This window comes from the organism of the source record quoted next, unplaced genomic scaffold, assembly GCF_019419815.1.
Source record: "Pyrus x bretschneideri cultivar Hongxiangsu unplaced genomic scaffold, Pyrus_bretschneideri_v1 Contig40, whole genome shotgun sequence".
In the NCBI taxonomy this organism is placed as follows: Eukaryota; Viridiplantae; Streptophyta; class Magnoliopsida; order Rosales; family Rosaceae; genus Pyrus; species Pyrus x bretschneideri.
Window position 1 is genome coordinate 4,435,763 of NW_025999724.1, and position 13,757 is coordinate 4,449,519.

At 36.1% G+C, this 13,757-nt stretch overlaps 2 protein-coding genes and 1 pseudogene across 2 annotated transcripts; 2 read left to right on the forward strand and 1 right to left on the reverse strand.

Annotated features, from left to right (window-relative positions):
• Positions 1–757: 757 nt before the first annotated feature.
• LOC125469068 (cyclic nucleotide-gated ion channel 1-like) lies at positions 758–3,487 on the reverse strand. The gene is made up of 7 exons (XM_048565963.1): positions 3,438–3,487; positions 2,635–3,109; positions 2,368–2,565; positions 1,767–1,848; positions 1,379–1,464; positions 1,015–1,257; positions 758–775 (listed from the first exon to the last, which is right to left on the reverse strand). Exons 1-7 carry the CDS (start codon positions 3,485–3,487, stop codon positions 758–760), a joined length of 1,152 nt encoding a protein of 383 aa, XP_048421920.1.
• Positions 3,488–4,599: 1,112 nt separating this feature from the next.
• On the forward strand, positions 4,600–5,502 carry LOC125469069. The gene is made up of 2 exons (XM_048565964.1): positions 4,600–4,948; positions 5,243–5,502. Exons 1-2 carry the CDS (start codon positions 4,600–4,602, stop codon positions 5,500–5,502), a joined length of 609 nt encoding a protein of 202 aa, XP_048421921.1.
• Positions 5,503–9,165: 3,663 nt separating this feature from the next.
• LOC125469179 lies at positions 9,166–11,983 on the forward strand (annotated as a pseudogene).
• Positions 11,984–13,757: the final 1,774 nt, after the last annotated feature.

Genomic DNA, 13,757 nt, shown 5'->3' on the forward strand with positions numbered 1-13,757 from the left:
CACATCTATTATTTACTCTCGTATCTTAATGTTTCTAGGACCAAAGAGTCATCTCAAATGTGGGGTATTGTAGGAGTTTGACACCCTCTTGTCCCACATTGGTCAACAGTATTTTTTCACTAGCCTTTATATAGGCTTATTCCTTCTTCTTAGTAATTAGAACTTGAACCATTTGGAAATGGATTGAAGGCTTAGGCCTTATGATTGTGTGGATTAGACTTGAATATAATATAGCCTAAATACAATTAATATTAAGTAATCAAGACAAGGGCCTTGGGGCCTTGGAATTTAAAATTAATCAGATTCATTAATTTTAATTTTCGGATTAAGTTTTTTAATTAATTTATTAATTAAAAAACGTTTTGATTAAAAGACACATCTATTAGAAAGAGTTGTACGTTTTGATTAAAAGACATAGCTATTAGAAAGAGTTGTGTACTTTCAAATACACTGAACAGGTATTTGAAAAGATGTGAAACAACCTATATATTTGCAATCACAGTATTCAAGTGGGAATCATCTTTTGTTCCTCCTTGTCTTCCGTACAAAATTTCCAGAGAGTAAACACACAAAGCAATTCGCTAGAGTTCTATAATCCAGTGCGGGTTGTAGAATTAGGTAGTTGTATCATAGTCGAGCAGACGTTGTAGAACCACAAGCACACGAGTAGGACGGAAATACTGTTCGAAGGACATAGCGTTTGCGCTAGCCTCTACCTTCAATTCATTCAAGTTAGTATCATTTTAATTTTTTGTATTTATTGTGTAATTGCATTCTGTATTGCAAGTAGTTTTGAATAATAAAGAATAAGTATTTCGATTCTGTATTTCTGTTATTTTATTGTTTCTAAATTGTTCTCCAACAGACGCTGCCTTCTTCTTTTAATTTTATTTGGTTTGATGTCCCTCTTAAGAAAGACTCCCAGCGTATATGTGTGTGTGTGTGTGTGTGTGTGTGTGTGTGTGTGAAGAGAGAAGGAGGAGAGACGAGTTTGAGTTTTGTCGAGGAACATACTTTAATCATTGGCTTGAAAAGAGAACGCTTTAGCTCTCGTCTGGTACTCCATGGAAGAAGAGAGAATAGATTATCGACACCTGCATCCTTGTCTAGTTCAATTGCTTGTTTTATGTTTTTTACGACTTGTTTCTCCAAATCTGGACGGAGATTGTTTTCGGAGAGCCACGCTCTTAGACCTTCCACTATGATCTTCCGCTTCGGTTCTTGCACTTTCTTTTCCTCCTCCCACAGCAGACAATTCTGTTTCACAAAAAAATAAAAAAAAAGCTTCAGTTACATCCAACCCTATTACATAACCCTAACCCTAACTAGGCATCCTTCAGTGGGGAAAATAATGAACATAGGGATATAGATAACCAACCTGCACGTTTCCAATAAGATAAGAAAATAATAGCAACCCAATAGCGGGAATAAGAATTGAATAGAGGTTCTCCCACACCAAAATTACTGCAAAAGAAAAATAGAATATTAGGGTAACTCAAGATGTGGTACTATATTGAATACTTCAAAACACCATAGAATTCACAAATAAATTATAATCCAAAACTTAGATTTAGGATACCCCAGGACCATGAGTAAAAGAGCTTTGTCAAAAAATTTATTCGTCCGGTGTTTCCAGACTCAATTCCTTTAGAAAAATATTCCAAAGTCAAATACCGTAGAATTTAGTGGACTTGTGGGACCGAATTCAGTAAGCAATGTTGTGACATTCGTTGAAATATTGTCATCACAATAGAAACTGGCTTTACATCCTGCAGTGTTTCTGTATGCCTGGTGCCAACACGCTGTTTCCCGTTCAATAGAGAAAAGGTACCAAAAAGCTCCAAGTACCTAAAAAAATCACCAACAGACTATACGGTTAATCAATGAAAAGTATCAAAAACAGATCACCAAGAGAAAGAAAAGTATCTATAGAGCTCTGAAAAACAATAATCAATTAGCTAAATTAATGTTGAACTCGTCAATTATAAAAAAGAAAAAGAGTAATTATATAATATTGGGGTGATAAAAAAAGTACTTTTATCCTATTTTATACAAAAAGTTAAAACTTCTCAATTATAAGTAGAGAAAAACACCACGTACCTAGTGTTAGACAAATATTTGAACTCTAGACTGAGCCAACCCATTCATAAAACTCATGTGACATCGAGATTGTTTGGCTATTTGGTTGGAAATGCTCTTATCGAGCAAATGCCGGGAATTATGGGGGTTCTGCTAATTTGATAGTAAATAAAGACCCCAAATTCCTAGGTCAACACTTTTCGATCAAAAATTATTAAAGCATTGATTAGTAACTATAGATAAAAAACAATCAAAATGAAGAAATGAGGAGAAATCGATGAAACTTACATGACTAGCAATGATGTACAGAAAAAAGTTGAAAGCACCTTTAATCCACACTGGAGTGTTTTTCCTAAATTCCGTAGCAGCTAGGTAAATTTCATAGAACCTTGGCAGATATTGGACGAGAAGAAAGAAATTCACAATCTTTATGTTATCCAAATATCTAGACCCTCCCATTTTGAAACAAACAGCTCCTAGTAACACCTGCACAAGACAAATAATGAGTCAGATTTAATAACTTACCAAACAGACCACTTACTGATATAATCTTACTTGTGGGGTTGGACCAACAGCTAGAATGTCAATTATGATGGAGGTCCATGAGAACTCAAATGTTTTATCACGACGTTCAAACAAATCGAAAAACTTCGACTTCCAAGTACTTGAAGTAACTGTTTGTTCGTTGGGATGAGACTGGTCTTCTGGTAACGCGGACTTAATAGCTTGACGAATTTGATATGTAATATACACTATGTAGGTGATATCTATGAGTGATCGGAAAAGAAGAGTTACGATCCTCAACTTTTTGTCCACTCGAAGGCACTTACTTTCGCCATCGATGATAGGAATGTACAAAAACAAGGGATCTATAGAGATTGCAACCATGCATGCAATTACAAATATCAAATTCGTCCGTGGAATATTTTCTTCATGTTTTTTCTCCTCCGTCTGATCTGAATCTTCTGCATCTGTCGACGTGGTAGCAGAATTTATGGTTGTCAGAAGATCTCCCGAGTAATAGCCTCGTCTCTCATATACAAAAAGGAAAAATCAAAGTCATTGGAGTTAGCCTAATAGTGAAGATGAGTAAGTAATGAGTAAGAGTATACTAGATTAAGAGTTCGAAACCCTTCAATGTAACAAAGAAAAAAAAAATTATTAATGCGTGCTTGAAGGCTTGAAATCCAATAATAAGAACCATTAATAGTAATACTAATTCTCAAATCAACATCATTTTAACATAAGTCCATGACAAACCAGAAAGAATAAAAACATTCGTAGATGACCAAGCTTCACGAAGAGACACCGCCAAAAAAAAAAAATTAAAAAAAAAAAAAATATTCAGAGAAACTAACCTCAGTTTAATGTTGCCATCTGCCGGATCCTCATTACTAATTTTCATCATTTCTGTTACCCGTAATCAACAACCAGTAATGAAACCCAAAAAGGAAAAAAAAAAAAAAAATCAACAAACTAGAACTCTTAAGGCAGAATTAATTGGAGAATTTAGGAACACCAATTTTTTAAATAGATTTGGGATTCATAGCCAGTTGCTAGAAACCAATGTGGTGTTGAATTATAAGCAATGAGCTGATTAGTATTAGTGAATAACCTTGTGTTTAATTGTGTATCCACTTGTGTTTAGAATTACCTAGTGTAGGTCTAAATATGTAAGGCCTTGAGTGCCATATGTAATGATCCTAGCTACTTGCTAGATGAGTGGTTGTGATCAATTTCTAGATGTATTGGTATAGCTCAGCTTTGTTAACTATGTTATTCTCCTTGCACGCTTTGTGCAAGGTATGAGAATCATTAAATGAAAAGAATTATTGCTTTGTGATTTCTGCAGAAAGAGTGTGCAACCAATTTTCATCCTCCTCATCTTTCAGTACATTCATCCCTTTCTTTTCTTTCGAATTATCAGAATCAAACACTAACGTGGCCTCAGAGCCAGGTTGGATTCCTTGATATCTGGGCGTGACTGTGAAGCTAAAATGTCATTGATGTTGAAGCATTCGAGCTACATTCTAGCTCGCTTTGGTTCTGGTGAAGTCGCCGGAGCTTTATAGAAATCAAAAATCAAATTTGAGCTCTTCCAAAGCATCGGAGCCCATGATGGCCGGTTTTGGAAGTTCAGAAGTTAGAACTCCGATATTCTCCGGTGAGAACTACGAGTTCTGGAAAATCAAAATGACGACGGTTTTCAAGTCTCAAGGACTCTAGAAACTGGTAGAGAAAGGGATTACACTTCCCGATGATTCAAATAAGAAGAAGAAGGAAGTTGATGAAGCTGAAGCGGTGGATGAAGATGATGAACTGATTGCTGCGATGTTTATGAAGGATGCCAAAGCTCTCAGAATTATTTAAAATGCAGTTTCCGATCAAATTTTTCCTTGGATTGCCAACGCAGACTCATCTAAAATGGCTTAGGATGTGTTATATGGTGAATATCATGGTGCTGATCAGGTATGGTCAGTTAAACTTCAAAATCTCAGGCGTGAATTTGAATATGCTAAGATGAGAGATGGTGAATCTTTATCTGGTTATCTTACTCGCTTAAATGAGATGATTAATCAAATGAAAACATTTGGAGAAACACTTTCGAATGAGAGATTAGTGCAAAAAGTGTTGATTAGTCTGAGTTATGATTCTATATGCTTGGTGATTGAAAATACTAAACGCCTTGAAACTATTAAGTTACAAGAAGTACTTGCTATTTTGAAAAGTCAAGAGCAGCGTTTTGATTTACATTCCTTTGATGTAACTGAGAAGACCTTTGCCTCCTTATCTGTGGGTAGTAATGGACAGAATAAGAACAATTCACAGTCTAGTGGTTATCAGGCTCAGAATAGCTGGAATTCAAGGGGTAAGAAATGGGATTCAAAGCCAAAGTTTCAACAGAAACCATTTGGCATAACTGCACAGAATCTGACCTCATCACAATCTATAGGTCAAGTAGGTGGAAAACCCTAGTGCAAAGTATGTTCTAAGTTTCATTTTGGAGAGTGCAAGCATAAGGGGAAACAAAAATGTTATAATTGTGATAGAATTGGTCATTAGGCTAGAGAATGCATTGTAGGAAAGACTGTACAAAAGGCAAATTCTGCAAATTAGGTGTAAGTGACAGGGAATTTGTTCTATGCTAATAGTGCAATCTCAGAGACAAATGTCAATGGCAATTGGTACATTGACAACGGTTATAGTAACCACATGATAGGGAATGCTGATCTCCTTGTTGATATAAGAAAAAATGTTGCTGGAAAAGTGCAAATGCCTACTGGTGTGTTGGTAAATGTTGCTGGAATGGGATCATTGACAACAGACACCAATAAAGGCAATAAGTACATCAGAGAAGTCATGCATTTGCCAGGGTTGAAAGAAAACTTACTGAGTGTTGGACAAATGGATGAGCATGGATAATATCTATTATTTGGAGAGGGCATATGTAGTGTGTTTGATGGACCTTCACTGGACAATCTATTCATCAAAGTTAAGATGAAAGAAAATAGACGATATCCTCTTTCTCTGTTGAAAAACAATCAGTTGGTTCTAAAAGCTAGCATAGATCATTCTACTCGGACTTGGCACAGAAGACTAGGTCACTTGAATTTCAAGGGACTACAGCAACTTAGAGAGAAAGATATGGTGCATGGTCTTCCATATTTAGAAGAAATCAAAGAAGTATGTGAAAGGTGTCAATTTGGAAAACAACACAGAGATTGGTTCCCAAAAGAACAAGCTTGGAGAGCAAATTGTCCCCTGGAACTTATTCACGTAGATTTGTGTGGTCCTATGCAGAATGCATTCTTGGTTGGAAACCAATACTTTATGTTCCTTATTGATGATTGTAAAAGGATGATTTGGGTGTATTTTCTCAGATACAAATCTGATGCATTCAATTGTTTTGGAAAGTTCAAGTCAATGGTGGAGTTGTGGAGTGGTTTCAAAGTTAAATGTCTAAGGCATGACAGAGGTGGAGAATTCTTATCATTTGAGTTCTCTAAGTTCTGTGAAACTGAAGGAATTCAAAGGCAACTTACCATGGCTTATACTCCTCAACAGAATGGAGTAGTGGAAAGGAAAAACTAAACTGTGGTTGAAATGGCAAAAGTTATGCTACATGACAGAGGTATGCCATACTTTCTTTGGGCTGAAGCTGTGCACACTACGGTGTATATTCTAAATAGGTGTCCTACAAAGGCACTTGGAAATATAACCCCATTTGGGGCTTATAGTGGTAGAAAACCAGGTATAGCACATCTCAAGATTTTTGGTTCTTTGTGCTATGTACATGTGCCTACCAAGCTGAGACAAAAAAACTAGATGCAAGAAGCACCAAGGGTGTGTTTGTTGGTTATGCAACTTGTGAAAAGGGATATAGAGTTCTTGATCCAATCTCCAAGAAACTTGTTCTATTAAGAGATGTTGTCTTCGATGAAGAAGCTTCATGAAATTGGAAAGAAGATCCTCAACAATCTGTGCAAATGGTTGAAGCTAATGGAAGTGAAACTCCTTCATCCTCACATGTGTCTCTATCTCCACACGAGGAAAGTATCCGTTCAACTGATTCTAGCTACATCAGTACTCAATCACTTTCAGGTGAATCTTCAAAGAGTATAAGCAAAGTTGAAAGGAGTACTCAAGCTTATGATCATACACCACTGAAATGGAGGAATCTTGATGATATTCTTGCTCAATGCAATATGTGTGTTATGGAACCAGAAAGTTATGCAGATGTAGCTCAAGATGAATCATGGTTAAAAGCAATGCAGGATGAGTTGACCATGATTGAAAAGAATGACACATGAGAATTAGTGGATAGATCAACAATGCAGCCTGTTATTGGAGTTAAGTGGGTTTATAAAACCAAATTGAATCTGGATGGCCCAGCCTGAAAGAATAAGGCAAGGTTGGTTGTTAAAGGTTATGCTCAGAAACCTGGTTTGGACTATAATGAAACTTATGCTCCAGTGGCTAGACTGGACACTATCAGAACTCTTATTGCATTAGCTGCCCAAAAGAGCTGGAAGTTGTATCAGCTTGATGTTAAATCTGCCTTCTTAAATGAAGTACTGCATGAAGAGGTATATGTAGATCAACCAGAAGGGTTTATAGTGCAAGGCAAGGAAGACAAAATGTATAGGCTCCATAAAGCTCTCTATGGACTAAAACAGGCACCTAGAGCCTGGTATGAGGAAATTGATACATATTTCTCACAGTGTGGTTTCCAAAAGAGTCTTAGTGAACCAACACTGTATATCAAGTCAGGGGGAGAAAAAGATATTATAATTGTTTCTATCTATGTAGATGATATTGTCTATACAGGTAGTAGCATCGAAATGTTGAGAGAATTCAAGAAGGACATGATGTTGAAATATGAGATGACCGATTTGGGTCTTTTTCACCATTTTCTCGGAATGGAAGTCATTCAAACTAACTCCAACCGTTTTATTCATCAACAGAAGTATGCCTCTTATTTGTTGAATAAATTTGGTTTGAATGAATGCAAATCTGTGACAACACCACTGGTAGCAACTGAAAAATTGAGCAAAGATGATGGAAGTGGTCCAGCAAATGAAGAATAATATAGAAAGATTGTGGGGAGTTTACTGTATCTTACTGCTACAAGACCTGATATGATGTATGCAGCAAGCTTGCTTGCAAGGTTTATGCATTGTCCTACAATGAAACACTATGGAACTGCCAAGAGAGTTCTCAGGTACATTAAAGGAACATTAGACTATGGTCTAGAATATGTGAAGGGTAGAAAAGCTATGTTAATTGGTTTTTGTGACAGTGACTGGGGAGGATCAGTTGATGATAGCAAAAGCACTTCAGGGTATGCTTTTTCTTTTGGCAGTGGGATTTTCTCTTGGGCTTCAGTTAAACAAAATTGTGTAGCACTTTCATCTGCTGAGGCAGAATACATCAGTGCTTTAGAGGCAACTGCACAAGCAATCTGGCTTAGATTTGTACCGGAGGATTTTGGAGAACTTCAAACTGAAGCAACTCCATTGCATTGTGACAACACATCTGCAATAGCTATCACAAAGAATCCTGTATTCCATCAAAAGACTAAGCACATTGACAGAAGGTATCACTTTATCAAAGATGCTCTGCAAGAAGGAATTATAGACCCGATTTACTGTCCTACGAATGAGCAATTGGCAGATATCTTCACAAAACCATTGGCTAAAGATCGATTCAACTACCTTAGAGATTTGCTTGGAGTAAAATTAGCTCAAAACTTAAAGGGGAGTGTTGAATTATAAGCAATGAGCTGATTAGTATTAGTGAATAACCTTGTGTTTAATTGTGTATCCACTTGTGTTTAGAATTACCAAGTGTAGGTCTAATATGTAAGACCTTGAGTGCAATGTGTAATGATCCTAGCTACTTGCTAGATGAGTGGATGTGATCAATTTCTAGATGTATTGGTATAGCTCAGCTTTGTTAACTATATTATTCTCCTTGCACGTTTTGTGCAAGGTATGAGAATCATTAAATGAAAAGAATTATTGCTCTGTGGTTTCTGCAGAAAGAGTGTGCAACCATTTTTCATCCTTCTCATCTTTCAGTACATTCATCCCTTTCTTTTCTTTCGAATTAACAGAATTAAACACTAACATGTGGAACAGAACGTTGCTCAGGTTCAATTTTTATAGCTTACATTGCCCACATGTAATTAGGAATAAAAATAAACGACTTAATAGAGTTGACAAATTACAACAACTTGTCCATAATTATAATTAGTCTTTTCTTAATGTTTTCTCCTTTTTAAACGATTCTTGTTGATCATGGACTTGTCCATAATAATAAAAAGGACTTGCTCATAATAAAAATAAGACTTTTTTTTGGTACGAGTCAACCATAGACTTGTCCATAATAACATTTTCCTAATATTTTTCTCATGCTTGAAAAGCCCTACCAGTAGATTTTCTTCGTCCATCCATGGATTTCGTCATGGTGAACAAAATTCTCTTGTGATGGTTTGAATGGGTAATGCATAGATTTGAGTTCTCCACTTGTTTTTTTACTTCTCCTTAACCCCCCCAACTCTACTCCCAGTATCCTTTCTCCGAGATTTTCTGTTTCCTTTAAACTGCGATTCATGTGTGATAGGTGATGAATAAACACATTATCTGAGAAAAATGGTGGCTGACATTTATGGTTCTTGCAGGTGGGGTTGCTTCTCCGAGTTCACTGTTGTCCCCTCCAAAATATACTGCACCGAGAGAACGGGGTTCATCTTTGGACGAGCTTAATAATGCCATCGCAGGAGAGGCTCCACCAAAGACTAATGGTAGTGGAATTTTGAACCATTCTCTACTTTGTTTCCATTTTTTACCCCAATGCGGTGGGTTTAGTAAAGAGTATTCCTGTAGCGGGTTTCTGGTGGTTTCCTTTCGAGAAAAAAATCATTGCACTTGATACGAAACTTGAGTGATGTAGCATCTGTATGTTGCTTCCATTTTCAGGTGATGCTTCACAACTAATTGGCTTGGTACAAAGAAAGCCTGGTCGCGGTGATACAACATTATCAGTTAGTTGCTCTGACAAGATAGCCCCCTGGAATGTTGTTGGAGTTAAAGGTTTGTTGTTTGATCTGTCGTGTACTCCAGATATGGTTTCATTCAGTCGATCCTGGATACTGACAGCTTGACTTCTTCATGTTTACTGGAAGTACTTGAATGGTTGGGCACTTCTAGTAATAATTAGTTGATGAGGTCATTCACATTCTTATTCCAGGATCTTTGCTTTCATTCTTTCTGCAACCTGTATACCTTTCTTCGGTCTCTGTTGGGCAATCCTGAAACTCTAAAATGGTTTCTGTGGTTGATCAATTGAAACAGTCATTGCACGATCGCGTTCTACCGTTATCAAATGAGCTGAAGAGTCCTTTCCAAGTGAACCAGGTCAGTGAAATTTGTACTCTGTGATTTTGAAAGTGAGAAGGCTTTCATAAACGTGTACACTAATGCTACTGGCAGCCATTAATATGGGCAGCTCCAACACCACAAAAGGAATTTCAGCATTCTGAGACAGCTTTGACCACTTTAACATGCGGGTAATTTAATCGGACATGTTCCAACAAAGTTATCATCTAATTATTTGGTTACTAATTTCTTAATGCTTTATGTTTTTGGTACATGATTCTCAGGTATTCGATATGTTGGAATAAATCTGGTCTGCATGAAGTCATTCTTGGAACCACCGGAAGAAAGCAAGGAACCGCTGCCAAAGGGGCACATTATCCATCGACTGAGTCATTATTATGCAAGTAGGGTGATAAGCGTGATGCAACCTATATATGGAGAAGGCATTTATTACCATTTTCATATCGTTCTTATTGTTTGACAGAAAGCGGCTGTTGGAGATTTTCTTGTCTGTAAGACATGAATGCCCTATCAAAATCCCAGTGAATGAGACGTCTTATCAAGAAATCAAGGTATGGTCAATACTCCAGATACTGATTTACAGACTTCTTTATATAATATTTTGTTGATCTAGGTGATTATGCAGTTTTAGGAATATTCTTTACAAGTGATCAATAAATTCATGACATTAAACTATCTAAACCTGCTAAGTTGCACAAGTGGTTTAAGAGGTCTTTGTGCTTTGGTTACTTAGAAGTTCAAACTACGTACTGAGACCATTGTTCACATGTAACTGAAAGATTAGTCGTTGCTTGTTGTGTAAAATGGTATGATCTACATAATTTTAGATATCTGTAGAAGTAATCTTCTGCTCAACATCTTTTAGTACAAAATTATGAATGTTTAACAAAAAAAAAATTATGAATTAGTTATATAACCACTGACGCTTATGTATTGTGCAACAGCCAAACAATAGAGAGAAAAATAAGTGGTTCTTAATTAACTGGATATCATTTCTTTTTCCATTAGCTAATTATACCCTGTTGCTTCATGCAGGAAAGGGCACAGGAATACAATTTAACATCAAAACTTCTAAAAACGAGACCTCCCTTTAGTAATTGGTCATTGAAACCCCCACATTTTGAGGCATTCACGGCCACGATACAGTAAGGTCAGTGCATATCAAGAAATAATAGTGGTTAGTGTGTGTGTGTATTACGATCTTTGCACGATCGTTGTGAGTATATAATTATATATGGTAATCAAGTGAAAATTGACACAGATGGTTTAGGGGTTTCAGGAGTCAGGACATTAGTGGTTAGAAAATGACAGTTTCAGCACTTCAACGGCATAATACCGATGGAGCGGTTTGTGTTCGGATCAACAAAGGAGAGAGGTCATTGTGTCTCCCCTCGTTGCACCTTTCTGCATATCTCTTCTTGAAATAGCAGACTCGCTGTTAATATTTTGGTTCTATTGCTTATTACTTTGAATTGTGTGAATGCTTCTGTCTGCAGCGGCTGCACAGCCTTTTTCGCAAAGAACTCTTGAGTGCAAAACTGGCTGAGAGTTTGATCCTCCAGCTTTTATAACTGATCTTTTTGTTGACTAGAGAACTACTGGAACTGTTAGAATGGTTATTTGAACGGACATGAATATTAGCAGGATTTAAGAACTGGAGGTGTATGTTATGCCGAAGGCCCGAAGAGCTATCATCTGTATTATTTGCTGGACATGTCAAAACTACACGCCCAAGGCCGGCAAAGCTGTGATTAGGGAACCGAAATATGAGTGCCTACTGCCTAAGGGGGGCCAAAGAACCAAGGGATTTTGTAGGTTACGTACTTGTCACTCTTAGATTCACAAGTCATAAGAACTTGTACTTTTATAACCCCTTTGATTTACTTTTAAGTTCCACACGGCAATTGTTGTGGTGGTGCGCCTAATTTGCATCCCCAGTCTGCACCTAGCGTGTACATTTTGCAGAAGCTAGAAAACAAATTTAGTGATTTTGATAACCATTTTGTGTTTAGCGTTAAGTTTTTTATTATCAGTGATAAAGATAGAGGAAAACAGTAAAAGGGAAAATATAATCGTGTGAAGGGTGAAGGGAGGGAGAAACGAAGGATAATGCATGAGACAAAAACTTGAAAGTGAAATTAATTTATATGGTTTTCAGTTTCTTGTTTTTGGTTTTAATTTTGTGTACCACTTCATTTTCATTTCTTTCTTATTCATTCTACCATCCTTCTTTTCTCAATTCAGATCCTTTTTGGATCTTTGTGTCTGGAGACGATAGACTAGAGAATCTAGATCATTCAAGAGAAAAAAAAAGATTTGGGCTGTCCGAAGTGTTAGTTTTGTATGAGGTGCATAAGTGGGATGTGTTAATGACACTGAACTCTAACAAGTAATCATATTACATGTGTATACATATTAATTAACAATATACCTAAATTAGTAATAAAATCTAAATTACCTATTAATAAAATTCTCTTTGTCAACCAAATATAGGTAAAAAGACAAGGAAAATTTTATTTGAACTCATATTTTGCATTTCAACACCCAGCTTACTTTTTATATCCACATTGTATTTGATTTATCTATTATTATCTATTTAAACTCAACATTATTTCCGAAACCGTCCTTACTTATCAAAACTCAACTCAATCAAATTTCTTTTTACACCCAACTCAATCTACTTAAAAATAAAAAAATAAAACCCTAACTAGTCTATCATCTCCATGGAGCAAATTCCCTTCTCTCTCTCTTTAGAAAATCCTTCCATCTCCCATATGGTTGTCATTCTGCACTCCCATCTACTCCTCCGTAGTCATCCAAACCTCTTCCTCTTCCTTTTCTTCATCATTTGACATATCTAAATTTCTAGAGCACCAATTAGCTTAATAATAAGTATGAGCATCTGGTTAGAATGTTTAATGAGTTTGGTATGTTTCAATTAAATGAGAATCTTCTAGCCTCTATAGTCCTATATGTGGTAGAAAAATGGGTACGTCCATGATAACTTTTGGTAGATCAATGAATATTTTTAACCGTGGATGTTTATTAGATACAATAGTTGTAGACAACAATTCCCATTACATTGAACTGTGGCTAAAAGGTATATCACATTTGCACGTTTTATAGGCGAACTCATAGCTAAGCAGTTTTTATTCTGGAGCAAAACTTCGGGAATTGATCTAACATGGATGTGTAATTGAGTTTATGCATTTTCATGATTAAACTGATAAATATTTCCACCATATATGGATTTAATATCGTAGTATCTTTTAGCCTTTATATGCCACAAAAGTTGCGGACAAAAATTCACAATACATATAACTGTGGTTAAAAAGTATATCGCCTTTGCAGGTTTTATAGGTGAACTCATAGGTAAGTAGTTTTATTGTTGACCAAAACTTCAGGAATTGATCTAACTTGAATGTATAATTGAGCTTATGCATTTTAATGATTAAATTCATAAATATCTCGACCACATATGAATTTAATATCGTATTGTCTTTTAGCCTCTATATTGGTATCTGTGGCAAAAAAATGGGTACCTCCATGAGAAAATTTTGTAGATTGATGAATATTTTCAATCTGAATATTTATTAGATACTACAAATTATAAGTCTATTCGCAAAAGTCTAAGTCAATGCCACGTACAATATATGTTAAGACATATTTAGGGAACTGTTATTAGCACTCCAAAAATCTAATTCTACACTCCGCACAAGTGTATTTTTCTTTCTAATTATAGAAAGTTTGGAGTGCCAAATGAGATTTTTGGAGTGC

What these genes read in the sequence shown, in the direction of transcription:
- LOC125469068 (XM_048565963.1), bottom strand. Translation starts at nt 3,487, where the DNA reads ATGATGAAAATTAGTAATGAGGATCCGGCAGATGGCAACATTAAACTG. An exon ending in CTGTTGGTCCAACCCCACAA is followed by an intron (nt 2,566 to 2,634) that starts GTAAGATTATAT and finishes TGTCTTGTGCAG; the next exon opens with GTGTTACTAGGAGCTGTTTG. An exon ending in ATACAGAAACACTGCAGGAT is followed by an intron (nt 1,465 to 1,766) that starts GTAAAGCCAGTT and finishes TTTCTTTTGCAG; the next exon opens with TAATTTTGGTGTGGGAGAAC.
- LOC125469069 (XM_048565964.1), top strand. Translation starts at nt 4,600, where the DNA reads ATGAGAGATGGTGAATCTTTATCTGGTTATCTTACTCGCTTAAATGAG. An exon ending in GAATAGCTGGAATTCAAGGG is followed by an intron (nt 4,949 to 5,242) that starts GTAAGAAATGGG and finishes GTGCAATCTCAG; the next exon opens with AGACAAATGTCAATGGCAAT.